Source organism: Monodelphis domestica, chromosome 5, assembly GCF_027887165.1.
Source record: "Monodelphis domestica isolate mMonDom1 chromosome 5, mMonDom1.pri, whole genome shotgun sequence".
Lineage (NCBI taxonomy): Eukaryota > Metazoa > Chordata > Mammalia > Didelphimorphia > Didelphidae > Monodelphis > Monodelphis domestica.
Genome location: NC_077231.1, coordinates 217,037,135 through 217,057,891, shown reverse-complemented (window position 1 = coordinate 217,057,891; position 20,757 = coordinate 217,037,135). Strand labels below are relative to the sequence as shown.

Below are 20,757 nucleotides of genomic sequence, written 5' to 3'. Positions count from 1 at the left end.
TCAAGTCTCAGCTCAAATACCACTTTTTTTAGGAGTGTAAGGGAAGAATTTGCAAAAGAGAGGAAGATGCAGAAGAAGAAAATCTAATCCAGTGAAGCAAGAAGCAGCCAATGTAGGGGAGGAGCAGAGAGGAAATGACCCATGTTTCCAGGGTGAGAACAGAGGCTGAGTAGCATTCAAAAAGCTGCCACTTCAACTCTCACTCCTTCAGCTGAGAGCCTGACAAGAGGATCTCAGAGGCTGGAGGACTGTCTCTGGACTCCAACTGTTTCCTGGTGATCCTTGGAAGTCTTTTGCTCATCTCAAACATTGTAGATTCAACTTTGAAAGAAGCCATTTTTCGCTTCGAGAAGCAAATCAAGAAGAAATCGAGAAGATTTCCAGTACCTCTCTATCCTCAATTTGTCCTGAACTCCAGCAATTTGATCAGATTAGCTTAAGAGTAGGGACAACCAGTAGCTGACCAGAAGAGGAGTCAAGGCTGAGGGCTACCCACTTTCCTTACCCAACTTTCAATTTTCCTTCCCTGTGTGGTTCTCTATTAAAATGTTATTAGTTAGATCAAGTCTGACTACTTTCTGACACCAAAGAAAGGGAGTGAAGATTTGGGGAGAATCACACTTCTCCCAAAGAGGAGGATTAGTTCAAGACCAGCGCTGAGAAGTGAACTCAGATATTAAAGGGAAAAGTGGTAGTTGGGGTACTGGGAAGATCCAGAGGCAAAAAATCTATTCTACCTCTCAACAATAGCTAAGATCAAGAAAGAAGACAGTGCATCATTTCTCTAAAGCCCTCTCCTCCACCCCTTAACCTTCACCTCCCAACCTCATTCTCTGAGGAGACATATTCTGTCCCACAGGGAGATAAACTCAGGTTGTCTTCACTGAAGGGAAGAGAGGGGAATATCAACCTCTTCTCCCCTCTCATTCTCTCAACACTTTCTCTCCTTCTCCACAGTTCACCAGTGTGGGTGGGTGTAACCTCCCTTATTGAGTTTCAGGCACTCCTCCTTATCCCCTATTTCTTGTGAGCACCTTCTCTCTGACTCCTCATGACATTATTTGGGGTTTTCATGGCAAAAATATTGGAGTGGTTTTCCATTTCCTTCTCCAGGTCATTTTACAGATAAAGAAACTGAGACAATCATGGTTAAGTGACTTGTCAAGAGTCACAGAGCTATTAAGTGAGTAATATTTATAATCAAGTCTTCCTGACACCAGATTCTAACCTGGCATATCACCCAACTGACCAACTTTACACTTGGGCACAGAGGCAATTTTAGCTCTTGATTCAATCATTAATGAAAAAGAAAGACATGAAAAAAAGAGACAAAAGATCTATCCAGCTCTAGATTTTATAATATATGTATAGTGGATCTATATTCACACTTTTACATGATTATGGCATGGAGCCATCACAAAACATTCATTTATATGTAAATCTTCTATCTAATAAAGATTTCTAAGTGCATTAAAAAAAAAACCCTTATCTTCCTTCCATCTTAGAATCACCATTATATATATAATTGGCTCCGAGGCAGAAGAAAGGTAAGGACTAGGCAAAGGGGATTAAGTGACTTGCTCAGGATCACACAGTTAGGAAGTGATTGAGTCTAAATGCATTTTAGTTAGATTTTTGCATCCAAAAATAATAAAAATGAAAAAAATTGATTTTCAAAGGTCAAAAATTATAGGTATTGAATATATATATATATTTTTTTTACAATGGACAGTTGATTCACTCAGATGCCAGAAAAATTAGTTTAATTTAATCAGATGTTTAAGAAAAACTTACCTTTGTTGCAGGATTATACTTTATCTCAGCATCAGACTGGATTGGAATATTATTCTCTTTCACAGTAACTAGAAGTGGCTGGAAATTCAGTCCAAAGATTTTGATCTCTTTAAATGCCAGGTTATTTGGATCTTGGTAATTCTGCTGAAAAACCTTCACATCCAGGTGTTTCTAAGAGACAACCCCAAACAGAAAATCCATGTGACCTCCACTGATACTATAAGAATGGCTTAAAGTCCTCAATGTCTAAAGCCATGACTAACCCATTTTATGTGCTTTGGCATTTGGAGGGAAGAATTTAGGATTAGGCTAGAAGAGTAAGTAATTAAGAATAGTGCTATTTTGCTTCCTGATTCATCAGAAATACCTTTATCAGATATCTGGCTGGAAACACAGAAAAATCTCTGCAATGATGAAATAGATTCTGTTAATTTCGGATGACAACATGATTTATTTATTAGTCAAAGGACTAAGGTTCAAATCTCATCTCTGATGCTTTCTAATTGTGACCTTGGGCACTTAATTTACTTAACCACTTTGAGCTTTTTCCTTATAAATAAAAGGAGAGGATTGGATTGAATGACTCCTGAGGTTCCTTCCAAAACTAAATTTTATGATCTTATGAAGTTTTTCTTCCCTAACATTAATCAGACTCCCCACCAGTGTTCCTTGCATGATAAGTTGAAAGGTAAATTGCTAAAGGCAAGGATTCCTCTTGGCTTCCGGCATGCTCTAGCTTCATCCAACATTTTCTAAATAGTGAACTGAGAGCAGGTAGGTGGCACAGTGGATAGAGAACCAGGTCTAGAGCTGGAAGGACCTAGGTTCAAAAACAGCCTCAGACACATTCTAGTTGCATAACCTTGGGCAAGCCACTTAACCCTGACTGCCTAGTCCTTACCACTTTTCTGTCTTAGAACTAAGACCTTGGGACTAATACAGAAGTTAAGGGTTTAGAAAAAAATAGATCTATTTTTTGAAGTTGATCCTCTAAAAACATGAATGATTGAATGTGTATATGTATATATTATTACATCCATGTAAATCACAGCTGCACAGTATAACTCCTTGGGTCTTCGTGTGACTATCAGATAATGGAACAGCTGAAGAAGAGTTTTCTGGGATGATGGAGAGAGTATTGGTAAGTAGTTTGGGGAGAGAGGTGCCATAGTTTTAATCATTCTGAGAAATACTCTGAAATGTCTTTTATTAGGAGAGTTACGGAGAATCCATTCTTCATCCTAAATTTCAGAGGCTAAAAGAATATTCAGGCAAAGAGAGTCTTATATTTGGGAAAACTGATGAAGTAATAGCCTTAAAAAGAGTCAAGAAGGAAAATTCTCCCTTAATGACATTTTTATTTACTGTCTGTTAGAGCTTTTTTTTTTTCCTACATGAACACTTACCTCACTGGCAGAGAATGTTGAGAAATAGTAATTCCCCTTTTCATAGGTATCTGTAACACAACAATAGAATAAAATCTACCAGGTCCCAACAAACCAAGCCTCAGACATAAGAAGTTCAAAACACTATAATATCACTGCCAGGACTCTCTCCCTCACTCTCTCTTTCTTCTTTAGAGACTCATATATACAGACAACAGCAAAAACATTCAACACCCCACTGAGTGCTCTTGACTTAAGTAGTTGAAATGAAAACTTTAGCTTATACTTTCTTTAATTATGATAATACCTGAGTGGCAGAGGGGTTAGGAAATCTGAAATAGTTTTTCTGGATAAAGTTATTTTCTAACTCAAAATAAATTTTTGGTCAATTTTTCTACTTGGAATTATTGCAAAGAACTGTATTATCATCATCAAGAGAGTTAATAGGAGACAGAGAAAGAGGAAGGAGGACAGATAAAGAGAAATATAGAAGAAGAAAAAGGAGAACAAATGGAAGGAGGAAGGACGAAAACAGACCGTTTGTGCTATCTATATAGGTTGAACCTCTTAATCTTGTTGAGCTTACCTAAAATAGGAGTTTGAACCTTAGCATTGCAGGTCCAAAAATTCAAGTTTATCCTTTCATTCAGTATTATAGATTAAGGAAGAATTCATTTATGCTTACTAAACTCTCAAAAGAGCCATTTGAAGTCAGAATGCAAGACTTTCAGTTTATAATGGGTATTCTCTGGCATGATAACAAGACCTTGCCATTTTAAAATCATTCCCTAATTTAGGTAGGGACATCCAGAAGACTAAATTAAAACATTCTACTGAAGGTAATGAAAACTTTAACATGAAATGCACATTCATATTTTTAGAAGAAGCAGCATGTTGTAGGGTACATTAGGTACTGCCAGGAATGGGGTGAAATTAACTAAATTTCATCTCCAAGATTACAGAATTTAAAACCAAGAGAAACATGAGAAATCTTGTTCATTTCCTTCATTTTATATGAAGATTAACTAAAGTCCAGAAGTTAGGAAACTTGTCCAATGACAGACCCATATCCTAGCACAGACTCCTGATTAAAGTTGCCCTGCTTGGCCTTTGGTCAGAATTAGAATTGTAGGGTGGGAACAGTTTCTCCAGATCCATCTTCCCATGCCTGTTAGGCTAACTTTTTCTTAAAAGGTATTCAAGCCATCCTTGAATCTTGAATTTCTCATGGCACTAAAGGTTTAGGTAGTTGATATCATTTACCAGTTGATAGACACAAAAGTCATGAGAAGCTGCAGACACTCTCTGATGTTATACTACTGAACTACAATGGGCAACTCAAACAAGGGATCTTCACTCATCCAAAATCAACTGAACATGTTCCCAGCATCTTTCCTGACTGAATACTCTTCTCCTGTTATAGGAAAACTTAGTCTTGTTTTTAAAACTGCTAAATGACCTGCGTGCTTCATTTATGCCAAAGAAAACCTAAAACTGCCAAGGAACTAACCATGAGTCTAACTCAGCCAAGAAGAAGAGTAATGAGTCAAAGGGACAAAGAGGTGAACTTAGGCCTGATATGAAGAAAAATGGAACAACTGGAGAGATTCTCAAATAGAATGGCCTGCTTTGGGGTAGAAGTGAGGATGTGGGGTTGTCCTTTCTTTGACATCCTCGAGAAGAAAGCAGATGATGAGCATACCCTTTTTCAGGTGAAATTTGGACTAGATGATCTCAGAAATCCTTGCCAACTCTGAGAGGCAATAGATTCTAAGCAAACAATCAAATAAATCATTAAAATGAATTGATCTTAAGATAGGTAAGAACACAGATGTGCTGAGAGGAATTATAATATAGCCTTTACACCAAGATTGATGTAAGTTTAACCTGAGTAAGCGGCACATACCAATGCTCTCTCCATCATCCCAGAAAAACTCTCCTTCAGCTGTTCCATTATCCGATAAAGCCACAAGAAGACCCAAGGAGTTTCTCCGGCTATGAAAATTAAAAATTAAAATCAGGCATCCAGCTCTCTATTCTAAGGAAATATATCCTCTTGTCTCTTAAAATTTCCCCAGGATAAGTATCATGCAACTAACTGTGTAGCAATTATCAAGTATGGCAAACCTAGAAACAAAAAAATGTCCTGGGTTCAAATATGACCTCAAATACTTCCTACTATATGATCCCATTGTCTACCCCTTGCCATCTTCTGCCTTGGTACAAATACTTAGTATCGATTCTAAGAAAGAAAAGTATATTCTCCCCTCAAGGACCCTTTATTGGTAGAGCACATCATAGGTCACAAAGTACTTCTATTCATAATATGTCACTTACCACCTGATACAAAATCTCCCTTGTGAATGGCATAGGATTATCATGATGCTTAAGGTAAGAGTAGTCATTAGAACCCAGGATAGATGGTGTAAAAATGTGCTAGAGACAAATGGCAGGAAAAACATGAAGTTTGCCATTCATTCACTGAGGTGAATGGGAAAATAATCTGTGGGAGGAGGGGAGTGTTTATAGAAATCCTCAGTCCCTTCCTTTCCCTATCAAATATCAAACATCCTATTTTTAATTAATTACTACTCTTAATTAGGTGCTAAACTCAGTTGCCTGTATGCTGATGAAGGACTGAGAGTGCTTTCTGAAACTTTCTAAATTTCAAACCAAAAGGGGAAAAATTGGGAAATGGTTGAACAAATTGTGGTATATGTTAGATATATAACACTACTGTGCTATAACAAATAATTAACTGCTTGATTTCTATAAGAACTAGAAAGGCCTCCATGAACTGATGCAGAGTGAAATGAGCAGAACCAGGAGAATATTATACACAGTAACCAAAATATTGTGGGATGATCAAATGTAACTGACTTTACTACTAAAAGCAATAAACTGTTTCAGGACAACTCTGAGGGACTTATGAGAAAGAATACCATCACCATCAAGAGATGGAACCGTGGGAGTAGAAATCCAGAAGAAAACATGATTTATAACTTGTTTATATAGGTATATGATTTGGTGGTTTGATTTTAAAAGATGACTCTATTACATAAGTGAATAACATGGAAATAGGATTTGAATGATAACATATTTATAACCTAGTGAAATCACTCATCAACCCCAGGACAGGGAAGGGAAGAGGGGAAGGAGACAACAAGAATCATGTAACCATAGAAAAAAATTAAAAAATAAAATAAATTAAATGTACATATGTACATATATACATAAATAAAATACATATGTATATAAATTTCAGCATGAAGGGAGAAAGGAAAAGTACTGCTCATTCTATTCTGGATACACATCTAGGGACAACTGAGAGTAAGTGGACAGGAAATAGAATCAGCTCCTTAGACTTTACAACTTTCCTCTCATCATCCCAGTCATTATTAATTAATACCACCTGTGCGAAAGGGTAGATAGCTCAATAATGATTATCCTGATTTTACAGAAACAGGGAACTGAGGTTCTGTGAGTTTGGATGATTTTTCTATAGTCTCACAGTCAGCAATTAACTCAAATCCAGGCTTCCTAACTCCGCGTCCAGCACTGTCCACTACACTTCATTTTCTTTCAAGAAACTGGTAGGGAGACCAAAGAATTAGCAATAGGATCTGTGGTACATACTTAGAAATAAAAAAGAAAGATGATTCTCCCCACAACACCCCCCCCACACACACACACACACTCACCTATAATGAGTATTATTAGCAGGTTCTTGCCATGGAAGGATGTAGCCTCCACGAATATGGAGATTGATGTAGTCAAGAGGAGCTGACAGATCCTTCCACTGTCCCCTCACTCCAATATCTGAGCCCTTTCATTGAGAAGAAGACAAGGAGGAAATTAACTCAGGAACCTCACCTTACCAGAATAGTTGACTAAAGACGGAAAGCATTTTCCCACGATGGACTCTCATTTCCATTTATGGATCCTATTTTTTAATCACATATAGACTGGTCATGAATTATTCTTCCTTCCTCTGTCTCACATTTATACCAAATCTTGTCAAATCTGCCTTTCTTCAATGAAATCTTAAGAACCTCAATGAAATCTTCTCTTAAGAATTCCCACCATTCATAAGTATCATCAACCCTGCCTCACGCCACTTCTATATTACCATTCTCAGGGTTCAGCTGGGACTTTGGAAAAATCTAGATGTTCAACTAATAGGGAATTAAGTCAGTGACTCGAGGAGAATCTAGACTGTGGAGGAAAAATAAATGGAAATAAAGCTGTCACTGATGGGCTCTATAATGTCAGGTCTCCAAGATATACCAAGGACAAAATTTTTAGCCTCCCACTTTCTCATCTCACATTCAGACACACACCATTTTGGACAGAGGGAGAATGAGCTCCTATAGCCCATTACAGAGACTTACCGTGTAGTAATCATACCAGCGGGCATTGGGGAAGTAGGCATTCACATTCCGGGCATTCTATGATAAAGTAAAGGTTTTTTAAAATGAAATAAATAAATGGGGAAATTGATCAAAATATCCTGAAGGGACTAACATGAATAATAATCAATACATTGAAGAGTGCTCAAAAGCAAATGTCCCATGGATTTGTTATCTCCTGGTTGTCTTCCAATGACTGTGAGGTTGGGACAGGTATCATTCATTTTACAGATGAGGAAACTGAAGCATCAAGAACTATTTCAAGTTTGATGACAATTTCATGCCAAAACAAAGGCTAGATCCCAGCACTCAGAATGCCCAGCTCAGACAAATTTCCATTTCTCAATATTGTATATCATTTAGGATCTGATATAGGCTCAGGGGTATCCATACTCACGTGTTCCAGGACAGGGCTGATTAAGAAGGCTGGACCCCACAAGAATTGATGGAATAAGTCCCAAGTTTCTTTGTCTTCAACAAATCTGGGCAGAAAAGCTTGTGGTCACAATCCAAGGATATGGACAATGTTCCCTCAGGTCAATAGATCATTGAAGTTGGAATTGGAAGTGATCTTAGAAATCAGTCCAACTTCATGATTCTGATAAAGCTCTGGGAAGCTGAGAGGTTCCTCCCAAGAAATATACAACTTCTGTTTCCTTTGTGTCCTTCCTTCTTTCCCCGGGTCTGCTTCAGCCAGGTACTGGTAAGGATATTAATCATGTTTCATTTATCAAGTTGATTTTCCCTGATTTCTCAGTCCCTGGGCTGTCTCCTACTATTATGAAGATAGTGAAAAAATGTAAATGTATTTAGTCCCTTCTAGTCATTAAAGGGAAAGTCAAATTGTTGCTTTAGAAATATGATTTATCATACTATGAAAGCAAAAAGAAAAGACTTTTGGACTGAGTGCCTCTACACAATTTTCAAGTTCTTTTTCTTTCTTTAAACCCTTTCTTTCTTAGAATCAATATTGTGTATTGATTCCAAGGTAGAAGAGAGGGGAGGCCTAGGCAATGGGGATAAAGTGAATTACCCAGGGTCACACAGAGGACAGATTTGAACCCAGGACTTCTCATCTCTAGGTCTAGCTCTCAAGTCACTGAGCCACCTATATACCCTGTTTATTGTCTAAAAGATTAAAAGTTATACAAAAAAACACACTTCTATATCATGCTTTAAGTTATACAGAATGCTTTCTCCTCAGCAAACATAAAGAACTAGAAGAGTAATTATTATTGCCCTCATTTTACAGATAAGAAAACTGAGCAATAGAGAGGACAAGTGGTTTGCTCATGTTAGAAGTTATTATAATAGTTCAAAGAAACAACACATAGATCTTCTGACTTCAAGGCCACCTCTATTCATGAGGCATACACTTCATTTTAGAATGAATAAATGAGTGTAAAGGGGGTCACTAGATGTGAGTCAGGGGGGAAAATAGACAGAAAAGCAAGAGAAACTTTGTTCCCAAGGACCTCCCATTCTAATAGGGTGAGGCAACCCAGAAAGGAGCTTTATGCAGTTCAAAATGGAGTCCAAGGGGCAGCTGGGTAGCTCAGTGGATTGAGAGCTAGGCCTAGAGATGGGAGGTCTTAGGTTCAAATTTGGCCTCAGACACTTCCCAACTGTGTGACTCTGGGCAAGTCACTTGACCCCTATTACCTAGCCCTTACCACTCTTCAACCTTGGAGTCAGACGGAAGGTAAGGTTTTAAAAAAAATGGAATCCAACAAAGGACCCCAAGACACAGAGTGGACACTTACTCATGAAGGAGGGGCCGGACAACAGTGCTGCCTTCTACGTTGGCCTTATGCATCAGAGTGTAGAGATAAGGCAACAGAGTGTATCTTATATTTAGGACATCTCTTGAAAGATCTTCAAAGGTGGAATTCCAAGATACGGGGTCTTGTCTCTACATATAGAGGGAGGGAATAGTCATACCAAACCCTTCACCTTACTTCAGTGGGAAACAAGCCAGATGAATTGAGAGCTGCCCTCTACGACACAAAGAACCTGAAAAGCCTTCCAGGCTTTTCTTCACAATTTCCCCACATATCATTCCCTTGGACCTTGCTAGGCAAGACTTTCTGATTCTTTCTTTCCCTATTTTGCTATTTCCTAGTCCATCTATGGATTTATCATCTCCTGATAGTCTTCCAATAACTCTGTGAGACAGGGATAGCTGGAGCTATCATTCGTTTTATAGGTAAGGAAATTAAAGCATCAAGAATGATTCAAGGGAAAAAGGAACTTAGACCTACCTGACCATTCAGTACCAACACAAGGACTAGATCCTAGCACTCAGAATGCCCAGCTCAGTCCCATTAATACTACTCATATTATTGTATCACACCAAATTCTTCACCTTCCTCCAGGGAGAAACAGGTCAGATAACTAGAGAGTTATCAACCTTCTATTACACAGTGAATCTATAGAGCCTGCCATGTTGGCCTTCATAATTCCTCTTGATCTTGGCTAGGAAAGACTTTCTGATTCTTCTTTCTCTGCTTGGCTACCCTCTGGTGCTCCTAAGAATAGTCACACTCTGGATGCAAAAGCATATAATGGGCAACACAGATCCACCTTTTACTTATTCTGCATTACAATGGGTTAAATCAAAGAACATAGAGTGAAAGAGTGGTGGGACCTTGGCATAGAAACTTCAAGCAGAGCCAAAAGGAAAATTTCTGATTCTGGGAGACAACATGGGAAAGTTTCCCAGAGGGAAGAACAGAAAAGATTTTTGTTCTCTGATATCATATTTTTCTAGACTTTTGGGCAGAAGGGCAATATTCTAAGAAAATCCACTAGCTACAGAATCTAGGTTTTACAGCTTGTTGTGACACATGGGATTGGTGACTAACAAGGTTGTTCCCAGGAAAGAAGGGCTCCATTAACTCTTAGGGTGGGAATGAAAGCTGGAGGTTTGGCACAAGGGCAGATCTGAGGCAAGAGCTGATTTCTTACCCTAGGCCCAATGGTATTGTGGTTCCTAGAGAAAGGGTAAAAGGCTCCCAGTTGTGTCCAGCGAGCACACATCTCATATTCAGCATCTTGAAAGAACCCACAGATATCAGCTCCTGTCTGAGAAGAAAAAGCAAAAAGAGAGAATGAGAATCGTGGGTTTATGAAACTATCTAAAAGTGATGAAGAAGTGAATTTTAGTGAGACTTACATAGGATATTCCAAAAAGACTGAACTCCATCATACCTGCAATGAGAACCACACTTATGTTGGGTGAGGCAAGTGGTTAGATTGGAGCAGCCTCTGATCTTTCCCTGTTCATTGACTTGAATAGCTCAAAATGAAGAAGTCCAAACATTGATATGGAATGATACAATTAACTAGTCAGGGACCTGACCCCTCTCTGATTCTCTTCAAGAATCGAGACACATTAGAGACTTTCTGACCACAGAAGCTGTATTCATCCCTCCTGCCCCCCTTGGGAAACCTTCAGGAAAAGCACATACCAATGATGGATTTATACATCTGATCCCAGGCTGCTGTGTTGTCTCCCAACCAATGTCCTGCCCAGCGTCCTGAAGAAGGAAATGTTGAACGACTGATCACAATTCCTCGCTTTCCTGTAGCCTCCTGCACACCTCTGATCAGGGAGTAAAAACAAGAAATGACAGCCTATCCAGACAGATCTTTCCCTCTCAGGAAATTCCTAGCATTAAGCCCATGAGCTGAGAATTATTCTCAACCAATAACTGGGACAGCAAGATGGAGAAGAAGGCACATAAATGCAATGAATACTTGGTGCAAGACTGAACTACAACTAGGATGTGCTTTGCCACAAATATCACATAATAAAAAATTATTTCATTGAGTTTCTGTGTGTGTGTGTGTGTGTGTGTGTGTGTGTGTGTGTGTGAGAGAGAGAGAGAGAGAGAGAGAGAGAGAGAGAGAGAGAGAGTGTGTGTGTGTGTTGGAGAAGAGGAGCATGTTTTATCTTTTGAATCACTTCACCTTCCTAATATTACTTGTAAAAATGGGACCTGCAATTTCCTTCACATAGAGAACTTTATGATGAAGAATTCATCTCTCACAATGCAGGTTGGGATCTTGTCTGCAACTTATACTCTTAGAGATATTCCCAAGACTGAATAATTAAGTGGCTTGCTTAATGTCACTCATATCAGAGAAGATTCAAACCCAGATGCTCCTGGTTTTGAGCTTCATCTCTAGCCACTAGCCACACTCCCTCTTTAAACCACATAAAAATGATGACTCAAATGATTAGGCAAAGTCTTGTGGGAATTAAATATTGGACTCATATATTACAGGAATTTCGTTAAATGAGACCAAATAATTTAGCCTCTTGCTTTACAAAGTACACGGGGCTCTTAATTATTCAGGGGATATTCCTTATTCTGGATGGGATAGGATCTATGTGGCACTTCTAAATTTAAGATTATATGAGTCTAGAAAAAAAAGTATGAAATTCAAATTTTATTAACTTTCAACTTATTCACTAGTGAATCTATTTTATATACACAGATGATCAGTAGACACATTAGGAATGTGTTTAACCCTGAGAAAGCCTGTTGGAGAAGAAAAGAAAGAGAAGAACCTCTGTTGGGCTTTTTTGATGTTTCTCAAGGAATTTGTTGCTTTTGAAGCACCAGGCATCCTTTCTTCTTGGAAATTCCAAATATCCAAATCCTACTACCTGCTATATGGGCCTTAGAGGGAGGGAGGCAGGGACTCACTCATATGTGGGCTTTGTCTGGGACCAGCCATAGAGATTGTGCACATCGTAGTGCCTCACTGGACTTCCATCAGGCAGGATCTGCTGACTTTCCATGCACAGGGTCTTACTGCTCAGCCCTCTGTCTCTTGACTCCAGATCTGGGGAAATGGACAAAATGATGGGAGAGCATCCCCACAATATCAAATAGTTCACAGCTGGTAATGGTGAAGGAAGCGTCCGTATGTCAAGATAGAGTTTGCATTTGGGACAGAAAAGAAAGCTACAACATGGAAAGCTTTCAACACCACACCATATACCTCAAACTACACTAAGAAATGGAAAACTGGGTTTTTCTCTGGAGATATTTTCAAGACAATGCAGGCTGCCACTAAGGAATGGAAGCAAACCCTGCTTCCAGGCATTTTTCACAAAGCCATCCAGAGTCTAAGTAACATCTGCCATTAGAAAATGTACTTACGGGGCATGTAAGGAGGATGATTGAGTGTGTCATTCCTGCAGCCTGGAGGAACTGCCCCATTCACAAAGCTTGATGGTTCATTCATGTCCTAAAAAAATTTAAAAACATTTATGGATATGTTTATTGCCTACGTACAGGAATATGTGGTAATTACCTTTTGGCTGAGAACAGTGAACAAATGGCTATATCGCAGTGTACTCATCACATAGAGAAGAGTGATTCATGAGAAGGAGGAAAGCTAAACAGTGATGGGGATCCCCTGGAAGGATCAGACCCTGATTTATTCTTTTAAACCCTCCTCTGCATTAGAATAAATTCTGTGGATTAGTTCCAGTGCAAAAAAAAAAAGTGGTAAGGGCTAGGCAATGGGGGTGAACCCACGGTCACCGCGCTAGGAAATACAAGGTGAGATTTCCTAAGTATGGCTCTCAATCCGCTGAGCCTCCCAGCTACCTCATCAGACCTTGCTTTTTCTCAGACCACACTAGAATCAAACACACTCAGAGAAATCTTGAATTGGATCCAATAAAAGAAAGTTGAGCTCCCTGGTGTGTAGTACATTAGGTATTTTCTATACAGGAGGAAGTAATGGTGGATGTAGGATAGACTGTTTAATGCCTAATTAGAAAATGACAGCTTGTACTGGTTAATCTAATTTAAAAAAAAAAAGAAAGAAAGAAGTAAATAAAATTAACAGTATCAAAGATGAAAAGGGGGACTTCAGGGGCAGCTGGGTAGCTCAGTGGATTGAGAGCCAGGCTTAGAGACAGGAGGTCCTAGGTTCAAATCTGGCCTCAGAAACTTCTCACCTGTGTGACCCTAGACAAGTCACTTTACCCCCATTGCCTAGCCCTTACCACTCTTCTGCCTTGGAACCAAAACACAGTATCGATTCCAGGACGGAAGGTAAGGGTTTAAAAAAAAAATTTTTTAAGGGTGACTTCACCTCTAATGAAGAAATTAAGGTAATTATTATAAATTATTTTGCATAATTATATGGCAAAAATATGACAATATAGGTGAAATGGATGAAAATGTACAAAAATACAAATTGCCTAAATTAACAAAAGAAGAAATAAAATACTTAAGCAATCCTATCTAAGAAAATTAAATTGAACAGGCCATCAAGGAAATCCCTATGAAGAACTCCCCAGGACCAGATGGATTCACAAGTGAACTCTATCAAACATTCAAAGAACAACTAATTCCAATAATATGTAAGCTATTTGACAAAATAAGCAAAGGAGTTCCACCAAATTCATTTTACGACACAAACATGGTACTGATTCCAAAGCCAGGAAGGTCAAAAACAGAAAAAGAAAACTACAGACCAATCTCCCTAATGAACGTAAATGCAAAAAACTTAAATAGGACACTAGCAAAAACACTCCAGCAAGTGATCAGGAGGGTTATTCACTATGATCAGGTAGGATTTATACCAGGAATGCAAGGATGGTTCACTATTAGGAAAATGATCCACATATTTGACCATATCAACAGTCAAACCAACAGAAATCACATGATTATCTCAATAGATGAAAAAAAAAAGCCTCTGATAGAATACAACACTCATTCCTATTGAAAACATTAGAAAGTATATGAATAGAAGGGTCTTTCCTAAAAAATAATAAACAGTTTATATCTAAAACCATCAACTAATATCATCTGCAATGAGGAGGAAACTTCCCAATAAGATCATGAGTGAAACAAGGATGCCCATTATCACCTCTATTATTTAACATAGTACTAGAAATGCTAGTGGTTGTAATTAGAGAAGAAAAAGAAATTGAAGGGATTAAAGCAGGAAATGAGGAAACTAAACTCTCACTATCACTCTTTGCAGATGATATGATGGTCTACTTAAAGAATCCTAGAGAGTCAACTAAAAAGCTAGTAGAAATAATAAACTTAACAAAGTTTCAAGGTATAAAATGAACTCACATAAATCATCAACATTTCTACATATTTCCAACACATCTCAGCAGCAAGAGTAAGAAACAGAAATTCCATTTAAAATCTCTCTAGACAATGTAAAATATTTAGGAATCTATTTGCCAAAACAAACATGGGAATTACATGAACACAACTACAAAAAACATTCCACAGGATTAAAAAAAGATCTAAATAATTGGAAAAATATTAATTGTTCATCGATAGGATGAGCTAATATAATAAAAATGACAATCCTACCCAAATTAATTTACTTAATCTGGACCATACCTATCAAACTACCAAGAAATTTTTTTATGGAATTACAGAAAGAAGTAACAGTAGATGTAGGGATAGACTGTTTAATACCTAATTAGAAAATGGCAGTTTCAGGGTAAATTGGTGCCCAGATGTCTTGGTCACTTATTAAAGAATTGACTTCAATGGAGACCAATGATACATATATGTGAATAAGAACAAATATACACAATCTTTTAGTGCATGTGTCCATGTTTAGGTATGCACATTTTACTCACATATGCACACACTCAAGCACATATACCCACACTTACAATCCACATTCCATCAAACTTCAAGCTCTTCTCTGGCTCCCGGGAATTGGTGTGCAGTTCCCTCAATTCCTGCTTCCACCACTGGACTGTTGAATTACGGAAAAAGTCTGGGAAGGCAACGTGAGCTCTGTATAACTGTAAAGATAAAAATAGATTGATCAGACCATTCAAAAGCAACAGTTTGGTACTTATTAGAAATTCTGCTCCTGTATGAAAATAACTTATGAAAGAGTTCAAAATATTTTCAAAACAATTTTTAGTTTAAATAGAAATAACAGTATCACAAATTAACTGAATACTTATCAAGTAAAATAATAAAAAAGTGCCAAGGCTAAATTCAAGTCTGGATTGACTACCTAACTGTGATTACATCCTACCTCCAAGATATAGATATATATCTCAAACCTCCATTATATATACAATGTATATTTAATATATTTATCATTATATTATAATGTGTCATATAGTATACATAATATATATTATAGTTTATATTATATATTATTATTAGAGTTTATATTATTAAATATAATTATTTTTTTGCTATGGTAGTATTTGGGACTTTTTTGCTCTAGGGACTGTTTTTATTTGACATGTTGTGAATGAGTGGCTTTTGAAGGGATATTGAGAACCAGTGGAGGGGACCTGATAGGAAAAGATTAAGAAACTATTTTTTAATGGTAGTTTCCTTTGGGGAAGGATGCCTCTAAGCACTAGTGGAAGGAAAACAAGAATTCAGGATAGGATTAGTCAATGACCAACTAATAAATAGCTAGAGTTGCTGAAAACACAAGACTTGAGAAAGTGAAAAAAGTTATGAAAGATGCTCTAAGTAACAATTAACCCATCAACTAAGCTATCTAATAACTCTTTGCATTCATAATTGTTTGTATAATCATTATTTTTAAATACTTTCACTAGCCTTTCTTATTTGTGCAGGTCTTAGATTTTATCATTATAGGCTATTAACAGTGCAGAAATTCTCTAGACTGATGCAACTTAGCCATTCATCATTAACTAAGACTTTTGGGGGTTTGAGAGAAGGGCAAAGGGAGTACCTTTAAGTTAAGTGATAGACCCATAGTCACATAGCCACACACTGGCCGATAGTTCTCAAGACCAATAGAGGTCCTTCAGAATCTAAAGCTGACCAGACATTCACTATATCAGGCAATTTCTTCACATTTGAAAGCAAGCATCAATACTATAATGACTATCCCCAAAGCCTTACTAATCAATAGACAGGACAGTAGCATAACTGAAGACAATGGTGGCCCAAAAACATTAAAGCCATCAATTCAGTGGAAGTATCTCCAAAGTTTCTTAGAAAAGAAAATAGGGAAGCATGACACTTTCTGTGTGCATGTAGGGTTCTAAGGGGGTAGAAATAGGTTGAGAGGGGGAGAGAGAAAGGGAGAGAAAGACAGAAAGAGGGACAGCCAGAAGATTGAGAGACGGAAAATAAAAGGAAGACGAGACAAAGGAATGCTGATCTCAGTAGGAAGAGTATCAGACAGCTTAATGAAAAGGCAAAGAACATTAATTAAGCTCTTATAATATGCAGGGCACTGGAGTAAATGCTGAATCAGTAAGAGAGAGAGAGGACTTCTACTACTCCATGAGGACAATCCTTTAACAATCTAGCAAGTAGAAACTCCTTCTCTGCAACCAAAACTTTCACATCCCATAATACTGATGAATCTTTTACCTCTACTTGGGTGTCCCAGTCAAGAGATCCATTGATAGTGACATTGGGCAAATCTGGCCAGACCTGTGGAAAAAAGACAGAAATGGTTTCTTTCCTTAGAATGGATAAATTTTGAATATATGATCAGTTCCAATTTGTAGATTTCATGAGAATCACAAGGAGAATCTAAGCCACCCTTGGAATCAACTTGCTTAAAGGAAACATCCCAGGCTCTAATTGCCATGACTCACATATATACAGAAGCATTCAGAAAAAAAAAAAAATGAACCAATAATGTGATATCCCTTACCATTCACCCACCAAACAGAATTACCATCTCTAATCCCAAACTCTACCTTTCCCCAAACTATGCTGTCTTCATTAGGCCATTTAATGAACACATCTTGCTGGACTCCCTGAGTGAAGGCAGGATATGGCTTGGTCTCGTTGCCAGAAATAGCCGGGTCCTGAAATTAATAGGTGAGAGTTACTAGAGTGTCAGAGACAAGATGACTCAAAGAAAAGAAGATTAATGTTCAACAAGGCAGAGGACAACGTCCAAATCTACAAGTTTAATCTTGGACTCCTTTTGAACACCAAGAAATACATTTTTCCTCTGCTGAGTTTCTGTATCTGAGACATAATAAAAACTCTCTTTCCCACCAGCCCTCCTCACAACCCAGTTACACACCAGAATGAGGATGACTCGCATCCCAGCATCCTTCATTCGACTGATTAGATCAGGAAAGCCAGCAAACTTGGGACTGAGGGTAAAATCTAGCTGCCTCTCCATGTAATCAATGTCTGAGTACTGCACATCCTGCAGGAAAGAGGACAGGAAAGTGGGCAAATATCAATTTGATGACAAAAGATCCCAAGAAACTCTCTATAGGCCAGTGTGATGGAAAGTCCACTGTGGGGATTCTCATCCAGGCTCAATTTAAAACAACAGACTGGAATCTACCAGAATCACTCCAACACTACTTCTCTCTACTACTATGCAATATGATTGGGTAGCTGAAATCATATTATCAATCTGAAAATAGGACAATCCATTGTGACACAGCATCAAGCCTGGAGACAGGAGATCCTGAGGTCAAATGTGGCCTCAGATATTTCCTAGCTGTGTGATTCTGGGAAAGTAACTGAACCCCATTTGCCTATCCCTTGCCCTTCTGACTTAGAATTGTTGCTGGGACAGAAATTAAGGGCTTAAAAGAAAAAAGAACCTGAAAATAATCATGTTCAAATACAGGCAATCTTACAGAAAAATTTTTTGACACATTTGAAATAAAAATGAAAAAATATTTTGAATCATCTATGCTCTATCACTTCCATATCATTGATATACAAATAGAGATGAGTTAAAATCTAAAATTTCTTTTGCTCCAATGACTGTTTACTGTTTGAATTAATGCTTTCTCATCAAAATCCAGATTCAGAATTATCGCTGTTTAAGGACTTCTGCCTAACATGTCAAACATCTAATCTGAAAACATGTTTGAGAGTCTTCCTGCTCCTTAATTAAGCAGGAGAAGAATCAAGACCATGATGACTCCAGGACAATTACACAAGCTCGGATTAGGGGATACAGAGAGAGGTATGGTTATAGAAGGAAATGGCAAGGTCCATACATAGGGGATCTGAGCAGCCACCATGGCATCGTAGAGTTCGGCAATTTCATTATCATTCTCGTATCCATAACGACACAGCTGGAATCCTAAGGCCCAGTAAGGAGTCATCACTGGCCGGCCAATCAACTAAAAACAAGGACAGAAAATAGATTATATAGATTCTAATCCTTCTGGTTATGGAACATGGCTGGTATCACAGATAGAGTCACTAGAACAACTTTCTAATTCAGATGAACTATAAGACCAAACAACACAGAACTATAGGGAGGTAGCACTCCTGAGAATGTCTACCATTCAAAGGCAATAATATGTGTAAAGTATTTTATCAGTCTTAGAGTGCTCTATAAATGTAAGTTATTATTATTATTTGTGTACAATGCTGGGATTCTTAGGGGACATGTCAAATAGAGTGTGTTCATGCAAGACCCCTATAATACTAGAGTAACAAAGAGTGCTTTCTGAAATCCCTCTATTGCCTTCTGACATTATGATTTGATCTTCAGAAAAGATAATGGCTATATAACATTGATTCAATCCACAAGCATTTGTTAAATTATTATTATGTGCCAGGTAATTTCCTATGTACTGAAGAAGACAAATAGTCCCTATTCTCAAAGCACTCACATTCTAATGAAGGAGATAAGCAGGAAAAAAACTAGGTATATACAGGATGTATACAGAGTAGAAGAATGGATGTGTCAGGCAAAGTGTGAGGTATATTAGAGTTTCCTGGAAAAGATTTGTTTATCAGCTTAAGGACTGGATGGCTTCCTACCTCTGTGTACTGCTGAGTAACGAGCTCTGGGGTAGGTCCCAAAACCATGTAAAAGTCCAGAATACCTCCGATGGTCCGATATGTGAGTGCAGGGGTTGGTTGGAAAGTTACATCTGGAAATGGAGAGCAATTATCAGTGACAGAATCATTGAACTAAAGGGTGGAAGCAGAGTCTATGGATCATCCACTCTAATTCAGATAGAAGGAGAAATCTCGTGTAGACATCACAGCAAGGTGGTCCCCTAATTGCCTTCTGAAGCCTTCACGGGACAAGAAATGACCACCTCTATTCCATCTGCTGATTCTGAACCAACAATTCCTCTACCTAATATAAATTGTATACCCAGAAAACCTTCTGACCCCTCAAGTTCACCTTCCCCTTTCTTTTTTCTTTCCTCTATTATTTTTTATTCAACTAATTACCATTACTGACACCATTATTATCCCAATTACCTAGTCCTAAAATCTGGACCCATCTAGACACTAATTTTCTATTTTTATTAAACTAGGAAGAAGACTGAACTCTGAGACAAAGGACCAGTAGTAAAATACTGATTATCCTACTTCCTACTCCTGTGATGAATGATAAATCATTTCATAATCTTAGTGGGCCTCAATTTTCTCTTATGTGGGCCTCAATTTTCTCTTATGTAAAATGAAAAGAATGAATTAAAGATTTCTAATATCCATTTCAGCTCTAAATAGATAGTTCTATGATATATTGTGCAGACCTTAGCCACATCCCTGCTTTTCTTCAAACTATTTCCTTTGTGTAAAATGTTCTTTTCTCTCATGTCTCCAACATGCCATATTGCGCAATTCTTCTCTACCCATTAAGACACTAAAATTCTTATTACTTTGTTTTCTTACTCCTCTTAGCCCCTCACTGTCTGAAGTTCAAGGGATTTCTCCCTCTTCTAAATGCTAATCTTATCTTACCTTATCTGCCCTTATTAGGAATTTTTTTGCATGTTATTTATCTACTTATCATCTCCCCCATTAGATTGAAGGCAGCTCAAGAATACACATTATATTTTCCTTTTTCATCTTTCTTGGTTACTTGTCTAGTGATTTGTCCATAGCAGTAGCTTAATAAATGGGTACTGAATTTTACTTAATTGGAGCCGTGTTAGAACGATCTCATTTAGAAACTTCCCAGAACTCTTTGGTTTGGTGAAGTCAGAAATGAATCCCCCATCATACCCATGGCATTGCTGTTGAGCAGGAGCACTCCATGGGCATTGCTGTCCTCTTCCAGACCCATGTAATATGGGTGTACACCATAGGAATTCTTCTTGTACTAGATCAGCAGTTGAAACACAAATTAAAACAAATGTTGTCACTGGATCTATAATCTGGGTTGGTCTCAGGACAAATGGAAAATAAAAGAACATTTCA

General features: G+C 37.9%; 1 protein-coding gene across 1 annotated transcript in view; it reads right to left on the bottom strand.

Moving 5' to 3' along the window:
* Positions 1–20,757, bottom strand: part of MGAM (maltase-glucoamylase) — a 159,232-nt gene that overhangs the window by 34,954 nt on the left and 103,521 nt on the right. Inside the window, exons 52-70 of the mRNA XM_056799810.1 lie at positions 20,563–20,659; positions 19,360–19,472; positions 18,585–18,710; positions 17,642–17,770; positions 17,307–17,417; positions 16,972–17,034; positions 15,264–15,398; positions 12,763–12,850; positions 12,304–12,442; positions 11,059–11,192; positions 10,764–10,798; positions 10,556–10,672; positions 9,352–9,500; positions 7,986–8,070; positions 7,571–7,627; positions 6,881–7,005; positions 5,086–5,174; positions 3,201–3,250; positions 1,795–1,965 (exon numbers count right to left, since the gene is read on the bottom strand). Coding sequence (XP_056655788.1) covers positions 1,795–1,965; positions 3,201–3,250; positions 5,086–5,174; positions 6,881–7,005; positions 7,571–7,627; positions 7,986–8,070; positions 9,352–9,500; positions 10,556–10,672; positions 10,764–10,798; positions 11,059–11,192; positions 12,304–12,442; positions 12,763–12,850; positions 15,264–15,398; positions 16,972–17,034; positions 17,307–17,417; positions 17,642–17,770; positions 18,585–18,710; positions 19,360–19,472; positions 20,563–20,659 — 2,013 coding nt within the window. The remainder of the gene's footprint in view (positions 1–1,794; positions 1,966–3,200; positions 3,251–5,085; positions 5,175–6,880; positions 7,006–7,570; positions 7,628–7,985; positions 8,071–9,351; positions 9,501–10,555; positions 10,673–10,763; positions 10,799–11,058; positions 11,193–12,303; positions 12,443–12,762; positions 12,851–15,263; positions 15,399–16,971; positions 17,035–17,306; positions 17,418–17,641; positions 17,771–18,584; positions 18,711–19,359; positions 19,473–20,562; positions 20,660–20,757) is intronic.